The sequence below is a fragment of the Balaenoptera physalus genome (assembly GCF_965194825.1).
Source record: "Balaenoptera physalus genome assembly, chromosome: 12".
Taxonomy (NCBI): Eukaryota; Metazoa; Chordata; class Mammalia; order Artiodactyla; family Balaenopteridae; genus Balaenoptera; species Balaenoptera physalus.
The window spans coordinates 13,167,007-13,188,423 of record NC_138897.1 but is presented as its reverse complement, the minus strand read 5'-3'; the positions used below and the strand labels follow the sequence as shown (position 1 = coordinate 13,188,423).

General features: G+C 39.8%; 1 protein-coding gene across 11 annotated transcripts in view; it reads right to left on the bottom strand.

Moving 5' to 3' along the window:
• The window catches only part of BCL2 (BCL2 apoptosis regulator), a 184,665-nt gene that overhangs the window by 83,111 nt on the left and 80,137 nt on the right, over positions 1-21,417 (bottom strand). Inside the window, exon 3 of one of the 11 annotated variants that reach the window (XM_082416936.1) lies at positions 12,104-13,239. The exons of 9 other annotated variants lie outside the window; for them this stretch is intronic. In XM_082416936.1, coding sequence (XP_082273062.1) covers positions 13,231-13,239 — 9 coding nt within the window. In that variant the 3' untranslated portion in view covers positions 12,104-13,230. Of the gene's footprint in view, positions 1-12,103; positions 13,240-17,924 lie in introns of those variants that run through there. One more of the 11 variants, XM_082416941.1, reaches the window with a different exon arrangement.

The window sequence follows — 21,417 nt, the reverse complement described above, 5'->3', positions numbered from 1 at the left end:
TTTCAGATTCTCAAATAAATATGTATGTAAAAACAGTAAAACAGGCAAATCACTTACTCTTGCAGCCAGTTGTAGTGACTTGGGTGCTTTTCTTGACAAATATTCACGTGTCACACACCAGCATCACATGCTCAATACTATTTCAGTCACTATGACTTGTGTGAAAGTCACCTGAATTGGGGGATTGTTTGATCTTAGTATCACCGACAGGGCCTCACACAACACCCCTCACTGCTAACAAACTCAAAAGAAAGACTTTAGTTTAGGAAACTAGCATTTTCTTAGAAAAGGTGGGGGGGAAAGCAGTTCTCAGTAAAAGATAAACCACAGACCTACTGCGTTCAGCCAAGTTGTACATATTAAACCACACACACACATACACACACACTCACACTCACACAAACATACACTATCAAAATAATGTTTAGGCTCTGTCTAATCCACGAAGGTGAGTAAATTCAGAATTAAGACGTTAAAACCAGAATCCTACTCAAGACTTTCCCTGACATTGAGACTATACTGAAGAATGATAGAACTGGATTCTAGATCACCTCGTTTGTTCCCCATGCAACTCTAATAACCCACATTAACCCAGAGGGTCTTTTCTTGGTGGGACACCAAGAGCCAACATTCTTTTGCAGAACAGGCTGGTCAGAATTCTCTAGAAGACAGAATCTATTTCTACCTCGAAGTACAGGGAAGCCTCAGGCTCTCAGGGACTCAAGGTCCCAAAATGATGTTAGATAAAAAATTAAAGGGGGGGTGCTGGGAGAAACTTTTCTGTCAGGTGGAGAGCCTATCAACAGAAAAATTAGGGATGGAAACAGCTAACACAGGCCAATGACCTTGAGGTTATATCAAAAATGATATGGGAGGGGAGGCTTGCTGGCCTCAAAGCGCCATCTCAACGGCAGGCATTGGCTGCAAATGCCAAGCCTCTTTGTGGGAAAGTGAGAGGGACAGAAGGGAAAAGAAGAAGAAAAGCAAGAAGGACAACAGAAGTGGTGGCAGACCTTGGCATCCAGGATAAGAGTAGAAAGCACCAGACAGTCCAGACTTAGAGGAAGACAGGCAGTGGGGAGGGAAGAGAGGGGTTGAGCTGCCATCTTGGAGACGAGCAGGTACAGCAAACAGCCCAGCTCAGGAGATGGTCTGTAGGATCCAACCCACCCACTGCTTGCAGACTTCTGACACCACATGGACGGTTATTTTTAAAGCATTGGAAATGTAAACCATGTTATGAGAACTCTTACTCAGATCCCATCTTGCCATACATCCATGTGCGTTTGTTTTTTTTTTTTAAGATTTTTTTGATGTGGACCATTTTAAAGTCTTTATTGAATTTGTCATAATATTGCTTCTGTTTTATGTTTTGGTTTTTTGGCCCCAAGGCATGTGGGATCCTAGCTCCCAGACCAGGGATCAAACCCGCACCCCCTCCACTGGAAGGCGAAGTCTTAACCACTGGACTGCCAGGGAAGTCTCCCATCTGCGTATTTTGAATGCAAAGGTTCAGAAGTTGTGTGTGATGTGTTTCACCTTTTGAATTCTGCCAAAAACTGTAAAGAAAAAATGAAAGCCAAGAGGAAAATTTCTAGCTGCCATGCTAACCAAATGTTGTCAGGTTAAAAAAAAATCATCCTAAATATAAAATAACACTTCAGGCCATAAGATTCATTTCCATAAATATTTCTTCCCCAGAACCCAATTCTAGAAAACCATAATCTCCTCTTAATGAATTCTCTTATATATATTACTGTGATGGTCTTATTGTGGCCCCATGTTTGTCTTGAAGTTTGGGACTTCAAAGGGACCCTGTCCCCCCATCCTTCCCTGCAATTTAGGGGTACTGCTCCTTGGTGGTGACAATGTCACAGCCACATAGAAGGATGCAAAAAAAAGGTACTTCATACACTGCTAGTGGAAACAGAAATTGCTATACCATTTAGCAAGCAATCTGGAAATATCTATCCAAATTCAAAAATACCATCATTGATGAAGTCATCTCATGCCCATATGACCACAGCACTGTTTGGAGTAAAATCATTCAATAGGTTATGCCATGGTCAACCAAGGAATAGTATGCAGTCATGAAAAAGAAAGAACGGAGGAATTTCAACAATATATCCTGTGAAGTGAGAAAAAAACAAGATGCAGAGAGGGACATATGATATGATCTGATTTTTATAAGGTAATGACCAAAATCACATGTTTCTGTGCCTATCCATCTATCTACCTAAATGTTTGATATAATTATATGAGTGAAGTGGAGTGAAACACAGAAGGATGACACACAAGGTTGATAACACTGGCAACATGGGGGAGAGGGATTAGGGTGGAAGGAAGGAAGGGAGTGAGAGGAAAGAAATAAGTGAAAATGAAAGAAGGTAGCAACCATAAAAACCACATGGATGCCACGATCTCATTTATAGGAAATCATGTGTGTGTGCTCAGGCACACGTCTATAAACAGAAGATGATGAGATAGTCTGCAAAATGTCGATGGTTTTTATTTCAGGGTGTTGAGATGTTTTTAAATATAATTTTTACTTTACTTCTTATATATATTTTGAAAAATATTTACAACCACCTGTATTGTATATAGAATCAGAAGAATTCATTGAGAGAGAAATATAAAAAGTCCCATGCAAGGCAATACAGGTCCCCAGAGAGGAAGCAACTAGAGAGAGAAGGCTGCAACGTCAAGCTGGGACCAGACTGGGAAGGCTCTCAGTAACAGGAAAGACAAAAGAACAACTTATAGGCTGTGTACCAACATAGTAACAACAGGTTGCTGTTTTGGTGGTAGATTATGAGTGATTTTTTTTCTTCTTTTTGCTTTTCTCTATTTTCTGGATTTTCTGCAAAAACCATATCTTGCTTTTGTAATCAGAACAAAAAAAATGTATTATTTAAAAAATTATGCCATGAAAGTTTTTAAGTGGGAAGGGTCACTTAATGATTAATGATGAGTGATGTTTTAGGATATTATGCAGTGGTCCTCAAAGACAGAGATTAAAAGCCATTTATAAAGGAGTAGTATCAGTGAGAGTTGATAATGGCCCCCAATTAAGAGGAAATGGTGGAAATGGAAAGGTACGTAGTGGGCCTCAGATGTTTTCTAAATAAAGGGATGAATAAGTGAAACATTGATGAAGAAGAACTGCTAATCTCAGTGGTCCTTTGTAAAGTTTATATGGATGCCCGCAAAAACACAGCCAGATGTCAGTCGGCTGATTTAATCCAAAATTACAGACAACTGTAACTGTACAGAGAGACCAACCCACTGTGAATATCACGCCCCTAAATGCAGCCACATCTTGCAAACCATGTCAAAGAAAGGTACAATACCCAAGGGAAAAGACCAAAGTGGTAGAAACCATAGGCGATAAAGAGAAATTATGTGATACGATGATGTAAAAAGCTTTCCTCCACCCAAAAAAGACAAGCTATTGACAAGCACTGCATCCAACAAACACTGGAATGTTGTAGATCACATAAAAATATTCCCAGGTAACTTCTGGCTTGCATTCATTTTATGCTGTAGCCAACTTAAAAAGTTTCTGATGTGTTAGGAGAAATTAATTTAAAATCTTTTATCCAATTGTGGTTTGCTTTTTTCTAAAAGTTGGCACATTCTGAGAACTCCCCTTCATTCGAAGTATTCAGGAAGAGGATGGGTGGCACCGTGTTTGAGAAGGTGGTAGTAGAAGGCTTCCAAAGGACTTCCCAGCTTCAAGAGTCTCTGAGTCAAGAGGAGACATCATGCCAACTGCCAGATTTTGTGCCTTCTCTCTCTCAGATGTTCCAATTGAGGTAGTTTACTAAATAAGCCATGTTTATGTTTTTCTGGCATTCCTGAAGCAGATGTAATATAACTGAAGGCAAACAATTTTAGTAATGCCAATTCATGCACTGCCATCTAAACACCACGTAATCATGAAACTAAAATATTTACCCAATATCAAAGACCGAGGCAAAGAAACCAAAAGGCATTTTGTAAGACAAAGTACTGGCCGGTACTTCCAATAAAAGGATTTATGGAAAGTTATCCTGAAATGGCTCAAGAGGAAAAGTCGATGTGACTTAGTTTCTAATCACACAGAGGACTGCCCTGCTGTTTTTCCAAATGGTCAGAAAAAACTGGGGAGGGATTGGACAGGTTGTCACAGAGAACCAGGGTCCTCCCGACAGAGTTTCGAGGTGGGCTCGTCAGAAAGTAAGCCACAGCCCAGCCGCCCCCCGGAAGACGCCGCCCCCTGCCGCCCATCGCTGACCCAGGACATTTCTCCACCTGCGAGACCACCTCTGATGGTAATGGGCATCCTTCCCGTTCTCCATATGGGTGGTGTGTTCCCTTCCGCCTTCCTGCCTTCTCGGCGGCTCTTCATCACCCCACAGCCCTCTCTTCCTCCAAGTCTGGCTCAAAGCCCACCTCTCCTCAGTCTGATACCAACCAGTTCGGGTCTTTCATTCTATCTGAGTTCTCTCCTGGTTTGTACGCTCAATTAACATGAAACAATTGGCAAGTTTTTTTTAATGGGAAGAGCCCCAGTGCATGATTCCCGTTGGATCTCCTAAAACCCTAAATATCCCACAGAGAGGAGAGAAGAAGAACTTCCTCCCTTCCCTTCCTTCCTTCCCTCCTTCTTTCAATGTAGTGTTTATCCAACATTTATTTCATGCAAAGCACCTTTCAAGGTTTCTTCATGTACTATTTCACATAATCTCCTCACAAACCTCCCTAGGAATCAAGGGCACTCTCCCAGCCCAGCTCTGCTCTTCTCCAGCTTTCCATAGTCTTGTCCTGGGGTCACCATCTTCTCAGTCCCTTGGTGTCCTGTTTGGTTCTTCTTTCCTCCTCAACCCTACATCCAACCAACTGCCAATTCTCTATCTCCTATCTGGCTCCTCCTTTTTTACTCCCCTGCCTTGGTATCTCTCCTGAACACCAAAACCTCTTCATTACCGGTCTCCCTACAACCAGGCTATCATTCTAACACATGAGTTGCTTGGTATCACTGCACGAATCCAAAACTTTATGTAATTCCTGTTGTCTGCATGATATAACCCGAGTTCCCTAGTTTGACATTAAAGGACATCCCAACTATTAACACGTATCTTCCAGACACACAGGACTTCTTCTGATTCTCCATACACGCCAAGCAATTGGACTCTTACAGGTTTTTGTTTTTGTGCCATTCCCTCTCTGTGAAATGGCCTTCACCCAACTCTGTCCTCGGGTAAAATCCTACTTTTCAAACCTAGCTCACATGCCACCTGACTACCCCAGGTCAAAACTGATTGTTCTTTCTCCTGAACTTTCTTAGACTTAGTTGTTTACAGCTCCAAGGCTGCCTCTAGATATAAAATCCTGGAGGAAGGAGATAGTATCTGTTTGTCTTTGCATTCCAACACCACAGCCCAACCACAACAGTACTCCCTCAGCACAAGCGGGAATGGAGTTACCAGCATTGGGAAGTTTACTAGCCGCCACTGTCTCCCAAGTGTTCCTCGGAATTGCAAGCTAACAAACACTTATGAAGTACCTACTCTATACAGAGCACTCTGGCTGGAGCTGCAGAAGCAAGCCAGCTAGCGAGGCATGGTGTTTGTAATGCGTCTTTTTAAAGACCTACCTCACCTATTATGCTAAGCCACCGAATACACCATTATATGAAGACATATTCAGGCTTGAGGGCCAACAGCCATTCATAACCCTTCCCTCTATCACTGGATGTACTAGAGGTAAGATCCTATGTTTCAAAAGTACCCAAGAAAACAAGGCTCAGAGCTCTCAAAATCGGGGCTGTTCTTTTTTTCCAGGACAGAGAATGGGTTGATATGGAAAATAAAGGCATTTGTCTGTTAGCAGCACTAATTCTCGAACCCATCATTTACCTTAACTTCAGTTATAACAAGCACTTAAGGCCAGGAAATTAGCTGAGAAAACATGAACGTCTGGGAAAACTAAACATTCTCTTACCTGTGAAGTCATGCTGGTGGAGGAAAGCTCTTGCAAGGGATGATAATATTTTTATTTGAAGACTGGTATTTTGACAGCAGCTGTGCAAAGTTTTCTGAAGAGCTCAAGGTGATCTATGACATAAGGTGACCATATGTCCCTGCTTGTCAGGAAGAGTCCCGGTTTACACCTGTTGTCCCTGCAAAATTATTAATAGTGCCTCCCCCTTCACTCTCATAACTGTCCCCATTTGAACGATAAATTATATGACCACTCTATCTACACGTGTACTGTCGGACCACAGCGGCCTGTCCATACAAGGTAAGACGGTTTGCTCAAATTCACCAGGGAGCTGATGCCAAGAAAAGGGGCAGAATCCAGGCTTCCTGACACCAAACCCAGGCTCTATCTCAGGGAACATATTTCCTCTAAGTTGTTTCCTCATCAATTAATCACGAAAATCACTTTGGGAAATGGTAAAGATACATAAGCATGGCTTCTGCAAACTAGCACTTACGATTTAGTTGAGGAGACAAAGCACATACACATTCGATAATTAAACAGGGTCGGACAGATTCGTAATATGGTGCCAATCACATGGCTCAAATGACAATTTCAAAAGGAGTTAGAGAAGGGAAAGAAAAAAAAACCCTCGATGGGCTGCAGGGAAGGTTTCTGGGAGATGATGGAACCTGAACTGGGTCCTAAAAGGGAAAAAAAAAAAAGGAAGAAAGGAGAGGGAAAAAGGTATTTTTCTTTGAAAAAAACAAAAGACAAAATTGGGAGAGGAATAAACCACTTAAGTGATTCTATAAGCTCTATTACTTTACAGTCCAGAAGATTTTAAAATGACAAAACCAACACAAATGGCCTATGTGTCCTTCCCCAAATCTCACCATGATTTAAGGCACAGCCATCATCAGACTGGGGAGTCTTGCAAGCAGATGAGTGCTGGTGCTAGACGACAGCGCTCCTCCCTGTGATGTGGTGAGAAAAAAGTGGCCACCTTGACTTCTACCCTCAGCTTTTTCACTAACTGGCCATTTGTCTGTGGGCAAGTGGTTTCATCAGTTTTGAGCCTCAGTTTCCTTAAATAAAATGCTAGGGTTGGATGAAGAGATCTCTAAGAACCTTTCAATCTCTGGCCCTTTACAGTCAATTCCAGGTTTTAGTTTAATTTAATGAATCTATTTATTTATTTTAGATTGAGCTCAATAGTGGATGTTGAGCTATTTCCAGCAAAATGGCAAACTTTGGGCTGATGGGTTCCTTTCCACTACAAAGATACGAAATTCTCAAGAAAAATCACAATGCTGCGCCTAGAAGGAAAGAAGAAAGGGAGAAAAGCATAGGCTCCAGGAATGAAGAAAAACTGAAGCCAGAGCTTTCACAAAAAGTTGACTCTGTGGGGTCCAAGGGAGTTTCAGAGCCCCACAAATGCCCTTGAGGATCTGGGGATAGTGATTAGATTCTAATGCCTATGAAGAGACGTGGCCTTGGTCCTGCATAAGGTGGAGGGAGGGAGGCAGGACGGAGCCCTTTTCATAAATCTTAAAGTCACCCATCCATGAAAAAGGGACCAAAACACTGCCTGCTGGCCTCAAGGTGAAGAGCAGACAATTGCCTTGTATCCAGCGCTTAGGGAGCCTCTGAGAAATCAAAACCCTAAACACGAACCACATTCAGTTGTAGGATCAGAATTTACATTATCTGCATGTGGAGGGGTGGGACAAGCAATGAATATAAACACAATTCCAGGACCATCGAAATGCCTTTGATCACCAGAATAAACAAATACGTGATCACTACATAGGGACGATTTCACAACTCAGGACTTACAAGATTCCCATAGAAGGGAAATGTCTATGAAGATGAACTTGACAACACACACACACACACACACACACACACACACACACACACACACACACACACACACATATAAGGGAATTAACTACCATGAGGGACAGTTGTAAAGAGAATATTTTTTAAGGTAAAATCTAAGAACTGGAAAAATACTACAATTTGAAACAGACTACGAAATAAGATTTCTTAAAATCATTAAAGTGATAAAAGAAAGACTAAAAACCATAATGAAATAATAGGAGTAAATAAAAAAAGAAAATAGCAGACCTGAAAAAGAACAAAATAGAACTAAAAATAACTCAATGGAAAAGTTAGACAGTAGAGTGACACAAATATAGAATTAGTGAACTGGAAAAAGAGATTTGAGGAAATCAACCAAAATGTAACACAGGACTTCCAAGTAAAAACAGAGAACTGAACACACCGTATCTAACACTGGTATCTCTGAAACCTCACTAAAACTAGAGAAAGTGACCATTTAAAAGACATAAACCCAGAAGGACACGAAGAACAAGTGAAGGGGTAACAGCAGTAAGAGTTTGGAAGATGGAAAACAGCTGGACAAGTGGCAAGAGAACCAGCAGAACAGAAGAGGCAGAATCCTAAACTAGGAATAAGGAGAGTTAGGAACCAAGTAGCAGATGCTCAAAGGGTCCAGGAACAGAAGGCACTAGTTACCTTTGGAAATGGGAAGGGAGGGGAAGGGAGGAGTGACTAAAATGAGGAGATGGGATGAAAGCCGTTTAAGAACCAGTTATATCCCCAGACCCCCAGATCCCCTCCTCTTCTCCACCCTTCTGGGCAGCAGCCTCTACCCCAATGGGTAAAACTGGAGGTATGGTCTCTGGAGACAGGGTTCCTGGATTGGGAGATGCCACACATCAAACGAAGCAGAAAATATGTATATTGAACGCTGACCTCTCCAGTCTGATTCCTAACCTCAGCTCTCAGCACTGGAACAGGCAGAGCTTCACCGTCCAGGGGAGAGTTTGGAAGGGTGTTCCCTGGAGAATCTCACCATCTCTGTAGGTTCTTCAGTAGGAGACTTTAGGGGTTGACATTAGGAGTTCCCCAACAAATGGCATTATCATGTTATTCTATGATAGTGCTCAAAGTCAACAAGCCCTGCACATCCTGAGAGCTTCCAATAAACTTATTAGTTCTTCACTCTTAAACATGACCAGACACTCAAGAATTACCAGACATGCCAGGAAAGCCTCTATAAGGGAAGACAGAGTTCAAAACAAACAGAAAAAGGCAACACGGAGGAAATAGAGGCCATGAATGGAGAAGAAAATTTCAAAAGAGAATAATTTTTTTTTTCAGAATGCTGAGAGAATGTCACACACATGAAAACAGAACAGAATGCTTAAAAAAACCCAACTATTTATAGATGAAAAGAGGAAATTTAAAACAATAACAGAACTGCAAACCCAATAGACAGGTTGGAAATTGAAGTTGAAGAAATTGCCCCAAAAGAGAGCAAACGATAAAGAGATGGAAAACAGGAGAGAAAAATAGGAGGAATTTAGAGGACTGGTCTAGAAAGTACAACACCCACATAATAGGAGTTCTGGAAAGAAAGACGAGCTAACAGAAGCACATTCAACAGATTGAAAGAACACACTGATTGCCCAGTATAATAGAAGTAAACAGACTCCCACATAGGAAAGTCATTGTGAAGTTTAGACTACTGGGGGAAAGAAAAGATTCTACAAGGTCCCAGGAGAAAGGAAAAAGAAGGTCAGGTACAAAGCATCAAGAATCAGAACCGTCTTAGCCTTCTAGCAGTAACACTGAGAGGCAGCATGCAATAGGGCAATGGCTTCACCCTTTGGCAGAAAATTTAGTTTTGACCTAGAATTCTTTGTACCAGACGGACAAGCCTTCCAGTGAGAAGATAAAATAAAGACATTTCGGACATTCAAAGTGTGAATCTATCTCTCTTGGATCCATTTTGGAAAGGCTGCTTATAGATTGGTAGCCACAAAAATGTGTAAGTGGAAAAACAGGAAATGTATGTGATCCAACAAAGGACTAAAGCAGAGGGGTGATGTAGTGAAGGGAGAGGACTGGACTAGTGGATCAAGAGAGAGATAGTGAGAGCCACCACTAGGGCACCAGGCTGTAATTCTGATCCTGCTGGAGGATGTGCTTCCTCAATGAAGCAGATCACGATAGGGGATGCAGCTCATAAGAAAGGCCACGGAAAGTTCTAGAATAACAAGGAAGAGAAATCCCAGCACGACAGCTGTGCAACAGGCCTGAAGAAAAGTCCAGAAAAAAAGGGATGTTACCAAGAAAAGAAGAACTCATGGATTTCTGATGTGATCGGCCTTGTGGAAATGTGTACAGGGAGACTATGAAAGATATAGGGGGAATATCTTTCCCTACAAGGACAAAGAACACTAAGGAAATTAAGAAAAAAAAACAAGACAGATATTAACATATGATATCACTTATATGTGATCTAAAAAGGGGTACAAATGAACTTAGTTACAAAACACAAGTAGAGCCACAGATGTAGAAAACAAACTTGTGGTTACCAGGGGATAAGGGGGGAGGGAGAAATTGGGAGATTGGGATTGACATATACACATTACTATATATAAAATAGATAACTAATAAGAACCTGCTGTATAGCACAGGGAACTCAACTCCATACTCTGTAATGGCCTATATGGGAAAAGCGTCTAAAAAAAGAGTGGATGTCTGTATATGTATAACTGATTCACTTCGCTGTATACCTGAAACTAACACAACATTGTAAATCAACTATACTCCAATGAAAATTTTTTTTAAAGGCAGATATTAACTTCATAAAAATAAAAAAGTTTAACTGCTAACACTATTTCCATAGGCCAAAGAGTGAAAACACTAACAACTGATTTAACCCAATATTGCAATATAATTATATTGAGAGAAAGGGGTTGGAAAAGCAGCAGATATGGTTATGTTAGAGAGCTAAATGTGTATTTACTATAATAGGAAGTTAAGACATCATGAGTAAAATTGATAAAAGATCACAGCATAGACATTATTTAGAAATGCCAGAAGAAAAAGCTAAAATAGAGACAGTAATGTTCTTTGGGAAGTGGGGGTTAGGGGAAGTAGGATGGGGTAGAAGTTGTTCCCATAGAAATTAAGGAACCAGCACATAAGTAAATATGTATGAGGATGTTTTTATATACAACATTTGTGTCGACATAAAACTGAAAATAACCTAAATGTTCATCAATAGTGGAACAGCTGAATAAATTGTAGTATAGCCATACCATGGAACTTACTTAGCTATTTTTTTAAAAAATTAGTTAAATTTGTATCACTTATCTGGAAGATATCCTTAATGTACTATTAAGAGAGATAGTAAGTTGTAAAGTAATGCACAAGGTATTATTGGATTTTTGTGTGTTTATATATGAGCTTGGAGAGACATGTGGAAGGATGCATACCAGATGTTACCCTTATATACCTTAGGAGGACAGGAATGGAAAGGGTAGGGGGAGACTGAAAAGAAATAGACCACAGAAAAGTAGAGATGTGGGAAATATGAAAACACAGGTTAGCAGACATGAAGAAGAAGAGAAGAACAAGATCTAATAACCTACAACAGAGGACTGAGAAAAAGATAATAAAGAGAGCTGGGAGGAACAATATTCAGAGATTATGACAGTATTTTTCAGAATCAATGAATATCAGGAATCCTTAGATTCAAGAGTATACTGAATCCCCTAACAGGACTGTGGTGAAACTGCAGATCATCAAAGACAGGAACAAAAAGAAAAACAAAGATATTTCTTTTCACTAAAAAAGAAAAAAAAAAACCTTCTAAACAAAAGACAGACTGACGCTGACTGCACCTCATCAATAACAGACATCGGAAGACAATGAAATAATATTTTCAAATGCTGAGGGAAAATATTTCTGTAAAATTCTATACCTAGAAAATTATTATTCAAGACTAAGGGTGAATTAAAGATATTTTCAGATAAGAGACGGACAGAGATAGTTTCATATCCCCAAATCCTTGATGAAATAACAACTCAAAGATGTACTTCAGTAAGAAGGAATTTGAACTGAGAAAGGGGGAATGGAATCTAAGAAACAACATCAATAACATTTATTGAGGGCTCACTCTGTACTGTGTACCAGGCACCATTCTAAGTGATTTATAATTAAATTGGGATTCAGATTAAGGCAGTCTGGTTCTGGATTTCATAGTCTTACCCACAATGTGAATAAAATGACATCTATTTTGATAAATTTTAAAAAGTAGACTTGTAAAAAAAATAATTGTATGTGGACAAAACAGACAGAAACAAAATGATAGATGATAATAAAATAGCTGACGGTGTCATAACAGAATATGTGAGAGAGAGAAAAGCTGGATTAAAGTGTTCTAAGTAATCTGTATTACATTGTCTGGGAAGCAAAGAGATACAGATAACACTTTAATTTTAGACTCTGTGAACGCAAATATAATTTTTAAGGTTTAAGGGTAACAGCTGAGATGCAGAACAAAACATATACATTAAAAATCAAGAGGGAAACAGTAATCATTGTCTTAACAGTATGACTATATTTTTGTGCTTGGGAGGCAAGAGGAAGGAGAAACTTCAACAGGAGAAAGGTAGGGGGAGGTCTGGAGTCTCCAGTAAGAGGCAGGGAGGTCTCTACTGAGCCCATCACAGAATGAGAGGAGAGTCTCAATACATCATTTCCTTTGATTCTCCCCTGGGCTTCCTGAGCTTCTTGAAGTTCTTCAGGATGACATCATATATAACACAGCACAAGCTTTGTGGGTCTCCATGATCATCAGTGGGGTCCTGGTACTCTACTTCACTGTGGGAGCCTTCCAGCTTGGTGTGAAGGGTGTTCATCAGCTCAAACACCTTCTTCAAAACTTTTCCCATCTTCAGTCTCAGGTATCTGCAGCTGCAACCAGGTGGTGACCCTGTGGACTGCTCAGTGACATCCGTGGTCCCCAGCTTCAGGCCCTTGCAGGAGGACTTCAATCTTCTCCTTGCCATTCACAGGGCCACTGGGAGGACCTTTGCCTTCATCTTCCCCTTTTGTCTTTTCATCCCTATCCTCCTTCTCCTGCTGTTTCTTCCATTCCTCCTTTTCCATCTTCTGGACTGAACAGGCACCAAGATGTCCAACAGAGCCTTCAGAGAGCTCAGGTTGGCTTCTTGAGAGCTGTTTCCTTCAAAAATTCATCCAACTCAAAAATCTTCCTGAGGAAATAGCTCCTAGGTAGGTTCTGTCTTTTGCACTGGTCTTTGTGAAACATATCCACCTGGGCTTGGGCCCCGGGCGTGGCTATGGCTGGGGAGCCTAGTGCCACACAAGGAGCAAGGAGTGGGCATAGGGAAGAGGAAGCAAAATCAACAGGAAAACTCAAGTAATCTAACAGAAGACAGGATAGGAAGAAAAAATAAGTAAAGAAGAAGCATGGCAGATGGAAAACATTCGGATTCCTCATGAATTCCAAATATATGACTTATCATAATAAACGTAAATGGCTTAAACTAATCCATTAAAAGGCAGAAATCCTCAGACTGAATTTTGTAAAACTCCAGCTGTTTATAAGAGAGTAGCCTAAAACAAGTCACAGGAAGGATAAACATGAAAAAATGTATTCAAATAATAAGTGTTCCTACAAATAATAAATGCTCAATAAATATTGATTTTAGTTGAATGACTCAATTAATAGGATAAAATAGACTTTAAAATAGCCAAAAGCATTTGGGGGGATAAAGAAGATCACTGCTTAGTAAAAAAAATACATTCACCAGCAATCCTTCCATATACCTAATCACACCGCATCAAATATATACAGCAAAACTGACTTAATTATATGAAGGTAACAAATTCAAAAGTATAGTGAGAGATTTTAGCACATATCTCTATGAAATCAATAGACCAAGCTAAAAAAATAGGACAAATGTAAATAATGCATATTACTAACTTCATTTAATGTCTGTGAAGAAACCCTCCACGCAATAAAGAATAAACATGAAATGTTTACAAAAATTAACCAGGTTCTACGCCACAGAGCAAGTCTCAACAAATTTCAAAGAAGTGCTAACATTCAGACCACACTCATCAACCAAAATACAATAAAAGTTGAAATCGATAACAAAACCACAGTCCCCAAACCCCAGTACATCTTGAAATTTCAAAAACATGCTGTTAAATTATTAAATAAAATCAAAATTAAAGTAACAAAATACTTGGAACTGAACAATAATTAAAACCCTAGATATCAGTAGAAGGAATGTTTAGCATTAAATGCAACAACAGAAAACAAAAAAAATTTTAGATTAAGAAAATAAAAAATTAAGCAATAAAGTAAACTCAAAGACAATAGGAGAAAATTCTTTTTCCACAAATGGATAAAGATAAAGTAGTAGGAAGGCAATAATAAAGATAATAACAAATCAATAAAATAAAAACAAAGAAACAATACACATAGGGACAAAACAAATGTGGATTCTTTAAAAAAACGAATAAAATAGGTAGATATTCCACAAGAATGAGGAAGAGAAACAAAAGAAGGCACAAATAAACACTATTAGGCATGAAAAGGAGCCATAACTAAAGATTTTTTTTTTAAGCATGAGAATTCGATTCTCTGCTTTAAAGCAGAAAAACTAAAAACAGATGAAATGGAAAATCTCCTAGAAAAATATGTTACCAAAATTGACACCAAAAAAACAGAAAAAGAACAAAAGCTCCTGTATTTGTATTTTTAATACTTATAAATACTTATTAAAATTATATTTAATACTTATTATATTTAATACTTTAATACTTATAAATACTTATAAAAATATATTTTTATAAGTTCAGTCTAAAGCTATATTTTAGAAGTAGACAGTACAAAAAAGGAAAGCAATAGGTCAATCTCAGTTAAAAACATCAATGCAAAAATCCTAAATAAAATATTAGCAAACATACCCAGCAGTGTAGTGTGTGTATAAATGTATATTTATTTTAAAATATGTTTTTTGATATATACCTCAGGTATCATATATATCATGATTGCATGTATCATATTTATCACATGGTAAATATATGGTGTGCGTGTGTGTTGTGTGTGTGTGTGTGTGTTTGTGATGACCAGTAAGGTTTATCCCAGAAGCTCAAGGAAGATTCAACATTAGAAAGTCTTACTGTAATTCACCACACTGACAGATTAAGAAAGAAAAACTAATCATCACAATAGATGCAGAAAAAACATTTATCAAATTTAGTACCCATTCACAATTTAAAAGTACAATAAAATACCTAGCCAACCCAGAATATAAGGAAGTTTTTACTAAGCAGTTTCTACTAAAGATCTATGATAAACCTTAGGAACATATTTCCTTTAAAGTCAGGAACTAGACAAATATGTTTTTTTCTATCACCACTCCACTCATCATTGTGTGAGATATCTGGCTGCCATAATAAACAAAGGAAAAGGAGTAAGAGAAATAAGGATTTGAAATAGAGAAACAAAAGAATTATGTGCACATAAGATTGTCTACATTGAGAATCCATGAGAAACTACAAACAATTACAAGTCATAAGAGAGTTTGGTAAGAATGCTGGAGATAAGATTAATATACAAATATCCATGGCGTCCTTATCAGCAACAACCAATTAGAAAATGTAATTTTTAAAAGATCCCATCAGCAATAGCAATAAACTATGACAAACCTAGATTCAATCTAAAGAAAGAGGTGCAAGAGTTAAATGAAAGCAAATTACAAAAGTTCACTGAAAGTCCTAAGACGTAAATAAACAGCGATATATCTCATGCTGAGAGATGAAAAGATTCAACATCAACAGCAGTTCCTCCTAAGTTAATACATAAATTGAATGTAATTCATATTAAAGTCCCAGAAAGGTTTTTCATGAACATTTTTAGCTGGTTTTACAATTCATATGGAAGAATTAAGGTCAAAAAACAGCCAAGACAATATTGAAAAAATGTAAGATGGACACTTGTCCTACCAGATATCAAGACATTTATTAAAGCCTTATAATTAAGATACAATAGAATTGGTGCAGATATAGATTACTAGACCAGCGTAATAGAGAGAGTCCCTCTGCGTATAGGAACTTGGGATGTGACATTATAAAACTGTGGGAAATGACTGAACTATTTATTAAATGGTCCTGGGACAATTGGTTATTTACAGGGAAAAAAAAAAGATCTCTAACTCATGCTATATCCAAAAATGAATTCCAAGAGAATTACAGTTAACTTTAAAATATTTAGGAAAAAATACAGACACTATTTTAATAATCGCAGACTAGGCAATGACACAATAGCACAAACCATGAAGCAAAAAAAGAAAAAAATGTTGACCAATTTGATTTTAAAACTTATGTGACAAAAGACACCAGAAAACAAAGGTTAAAGGCAAGAAATGGAGACAGCAGTTTTGTTTTTGTTTTTGTTTTTTTTAAGTATCCAGGATATATAGTGAACGTTTGGTAACTGTAAGGAATAAAACCAAATAACCCACTACAAAAAATGAGCAAGATCTATAAACTGGCAATACATAGAAAAAGAAACCCAAATGACCAACAATCATGAGAAAGAAAAGCATAAATCACTAGAAATCAGAGAAGTATGAATCAATACCACAAGAAGATACCTTTCAATCTAACAGATTAGCAAAATGTAAAAGCCTGATAATGCCAAGAGCTGGAGAAAATGCAGAGCAACAAGAACTCTCATACACGGTTCTGGAGTGTAAATTGAGAGCAATTCAGCAACATCTACCAAAGTGGATGATCTTTGTCCCCCAAGACTCAGAAATCCACGTCTGCATCTATACCTTTGAGAAGCTCACATGTCCACGTGGAAACAAGCCCAAAAAGAAGTACACAACAGCTCTGTCTGTAAAATGAAAAGGTGGAAACAATCTAAACTCCCATCAATTAGAGAATTGGATATATTATGATATATTCATTAAAAGGAATTAATATAGCAGGTAAGGAAACTTGCTCTACATCAATTAATTAGGATAAATCCTAAAAACATAATTTTGAGTGATAAGGCAAGTTGGAGAAAGATGGATTACTGAGTAAGAACACTACGGTAAATGTTTTAAACTCACAAAATAATACTAGTTATTGTTCATGACGCATAGCCAGGAGCCAAATGCAACAACATGTATGTAACAACACAACTTTGGAAGACTGGCTACCTCTAGGAAAGCTGTAGGGGAATGGGATCAGGGTGGGTTAGAAAAGAGGCTTTAACTGTAACATTTTCTGCAAAAAAAAAAAAAAAAAAAAAAAAATCTTTTAAAAATGTGGCTAAATGTCAACATTTATTAACTGTGAGTAGAGGGCGACTACTGGTTGATGTATTATTCTCTGTGACTTTTTTCTTTTGCATTTCAAATAGTTTGTCATTTTTTAAAGTTACATTTTCAAAGGATGTGTGGATGCGGTATTCATTTGCCCGTTTCCCCCATCTTTCTATCTAGGTATACAGTTGTGCTAGCAGTCTGGAGACCTGAAGAATAGTCCTGGTTCTAACACTACTACACTGTGTGACACTGAGCAAATCACTGAACCTCTCTGGGCCTCAGTGTGCTCATCTGTAAAATGGGGATAGTCACAGTGCTTATGTCTTCAAGAGCACTCTGGAATTAGATGTGGACTTGTTCCAGCCCCACCACTGGGGCTGTGAGACCTCAGTCAATTTACTTCAACTCTCTAAAAGGTGCTATCTTCATCCATAAAATAGGAATAGAGATAGGATTTAGCTCACAAACATGTTATAAGAATAAAACAGGGCTTCCCTGGTGGCACAGTGGTTGAGAGTCTGCCTGCCAATGCAGGGGACACGGGTTCGAGCCCTGGTCTGGGAAGATCCCACATGCCACGGAGCAACTAGGCCCGTGAGCCACAACTACTGAGCCTGCGCGTCTGGAGCCTGTGCTCCGCAACAAGAGAGGCCGCGATAGTGAGAGGCCCGCGCACCGCAATGAAGAGTGGCCTCCGCTCGCCGCAACTAGAGAAAGCCCTCGCACAGAAACGAAGACCCAACACAGCCAAAAATAAAAATAAAAAAAAAAAAGAATAAAACAAAATGAAAAACGAAAAACTCTTAGTACATCATCAACAAAACAAAATTACAAAACCAAGAGAAGATACATGCTATGCCTATAATAGACAAGGGATTGGTATCAAGAATACGTTACATACTCCAATAAATCAGTAAGGAAACAAACACACCAACAGAAAAATGGGCAAAGGATAAAAAGAGAGAATTCATAGAGGAGGAAACCTAACTTCAGTAAGCAAGTGAAAAGATACTCAACCTCGCTAGTAATCAGGAAATCACATCTAAAACCTACCCGGCCATCAGATGGGCATAAGATAATTTTAAATATGGTGATGACCCACGCTGAGAGACCACGTGGTGGTGAACTGGTACCATCACTTTGGAGAGCAATTTGGCAACATGTAGGGAAGTTTAAGATGTGCTAACTTTATGACTTTGCTATTGGGTGTGTGTGTGTATATATGTGTTCATGTGTGTATGTATGTATGTATCTATCTGTCTATCGATACATCTCCAAGAGAAGCTCAAGTCTCCCACATGTGGGCAAAGAACATGTACATGTTGTAGCACTGTCTGTAATGCCAAAAAGTTAGAAACAGCTATAATGTTCTTCAAACAGACATTTTAAAAGTTAGAAACAACCTTAGCATCCTTCCTTTGGTAGAATACTATGCAGCATGGATGAAGTAGAGGTACATGTTTTACAACAGATGAATTTTACCAACATAATGTGGAACACAAAGCCAGTGATATCATTTAGATAAAGTTTGAAAACATTTAAAAATGTAAATGTCTATGGATACACATATGTGTAAAAGATGTAGTCATGCATGGTAATAATGTACATCAAAGTTAAATTGATGCTCCACAGAAAAGGGGAATGGGACTGGGGAAGTGCTTTCTCTCTCTCTCTCTTTTTGAAGGTAGGTAAGAAGATCTGAAGCAAATATGGCATAAAGACATGACAGAGCGATGGTACATACACATGCACTTGCTATCTTATTCTCTATATTTCCTGTTTGCTTGAACTATTTCACCGTATAAGAACCCCGTGTTTTGCATATTTTAAAGATATCGATAGATATGATCATTTGTTAGGAGGTGCCCCTAAGGCAGGTAGGGCAAGTGTTATGATCACTTGACAGAGGAAGAGGTGAGGGAGGGCTGGGAGCGGTGGGCACAAGGCTTATTGCCTGCGGGCTCAAAGCCCTCCTCATCAGATTGCAATGCTCACGCCACTCATTCAGTAATCTATACACACAGGGAACTGGAACTCAGTGCAAATGAGGGTGGGCGGATGAAGGGGAAGACGACCTCTTCCCTTCTGGAACAAACCGCAGCCTGAGGTAGGGCAATGGCATAACTCGATAAAAAAGGGAAGGAGGCGGGCTGCCCAGGTCATCTGACAGCCTTTCAATGAATCTGTAACTCACTCGTGGAGGCCATCCCCCGTGCATCTGCCCAGGAGGAGGAAGGGGCTGGAGGAAGTGAGAAAAGTGACCTCAGGGCCAGAATCACTTCGCCCCCAGAGCACCAGCCTCTGAAGGGCAGGATCTCGCTGGGCTGGGGGCATAAGACCTGAAGTCTGGTCCGCGATTGGTCCCTCATGCTCTCTGGCTTTCAGCTCTTCTTATTTATAAAACTGAGGAGCTGAGCTACCATCTTGAGGCCAGTGAAATTCTACAGTCTGTCTCCCTGAAGGAGTTTTTCCTTAAAACTTGGATCTCTTAAAATCCAAAAGAGAAGGTTCGTATTAATATTTACACATGGTTGTGAGGCTCATTCCTGGACGTGTCACGACAATGTCCTCTCTTCCTGGTGACGTACACAAAATGCTGGGTAACAGTACCTGGTATCTGGACGTCTCAGTAGCGCTACTCCTGCCTGCCACCAGCCCCAGCTCCACTCTTGAGCCCTGGGGACCGATGGGCATGGAGGTCAAAGTGATTGTGGCTTCAACCTAGCAGCAACTCATATGCCCCATCCCACCCTCGGAGTCATGTATGCTGTGGGGAGATGCGGTGGTCCCCACCAACAACTTAGCCTCTGAAGCAGCACCACGTGCACATTTTAGGCTGGAAATAAGAAAAGAATTTCCTGACAGTACAGATTGCCAGAGAGGAGGGTGGGTAACCAAAGGAGGTTCCAGAATCTCCTCTGGAGATCTTTAAAAACCCGAGACGATCCGACATATCTGAGATGATTTTTTTGCAATCCTGCCAGATGGTCCTGGTGCCTATCTTCCCAGGCATACCCGGTCCTGCCCTTTGCTTTCTCTTTCCTCTCAATATGACAGACGCCTCCTGTATATTTTCCTCCCCCCCGCCCGGGGGAGGCACACTTGCTACAATCCCTTAGGCTTGTTTTCATTCGATTCCTTGCCTCCTCACACCTTTCCTTGTTATTTTATGGAGAGCTGGTCAAAGGTCAGAGTTGCCCAGTTGCCCACACAGAGTTGGGTGGTGGCATCAGATACCCAGGCAAAACAGGCCGATGATTCCAATTCCAGCCTAGACTCCAAAGCTGGATGGAAACGGAGAAAATTAGCTGTTGCTAACAATCCACTGTAAATGAAAATATGATCCCAGTAATTGATTTTAAATAGATTTTTTAAAGAATCCTTGGCCGCATTTCATCAAGAATACAGAGTTTCAAAAGCGTTCATTCCAGGGTTAGATTTTTTCCCCCCTTCCTCTGGCTTAAACCCCAAATGGCCAAGATCCGAGTCTGAATAAACAGTGTGGGTGGTGACTGTTCTGTGAGGCCCAGTAGAGGATGCAACCGCTTTCTTATTCGGTTCAGCGTTAAATCATGTGAAACTAGCCTGATGACTCCACAGAACTTTTACTCAGTAACAGAGGGCAACACAACATGTCCTGTTTCTCCGCTTCTCAGGGAGAAAAAAAAATCAATTCTCCTAACTGCGAAGGTTTAATTATGCATAAAGTTCATTGACCTCACAGGCGGCTGTCAGATGATCTTTCGAAGGCCCGTGAAAGGCATCCCAGGAATGCGGTGATGTGGGCAGAAACCGTGGATTCACGCCACCGAATGCTTTAAACAGGACAGAACCAGCAGCCGTCCAGAAAGACTCCAGTGCAAACAGAACTTTAGGAGAATCAGTAATTTCATCTCACCTAAGCATTTCTAGGCCTTCGAAAGTGATCGTTATCAATCAGAAGCGCAGGAAGAAATCCCGTAGGGACGGGGCGCAGTGACTCTATGTGCTGGTTCCTGCCGCAGCTGCAAATGTATGGATTCAGCGTTCTTTCCCCATTTCAGAGGTAATGCCTCCTGACTTCCCAGCTACTGACACGAAAAGCAAATGAGGAAGCAATCCCATTCATAAATACACGGCGGGGCTTGAAGGAGACAGTAGAGTCAGTGTTTTTTTAGACGGTTTTGATAGAAGACAGCACCCGCATGTGTCTGCAGTGACTTTATCTATTTGCCAGTAAATGCCCTAAAGTGTGTTCTTCATAGGCCAAGCCTGCATTTTCCTCTTCGGG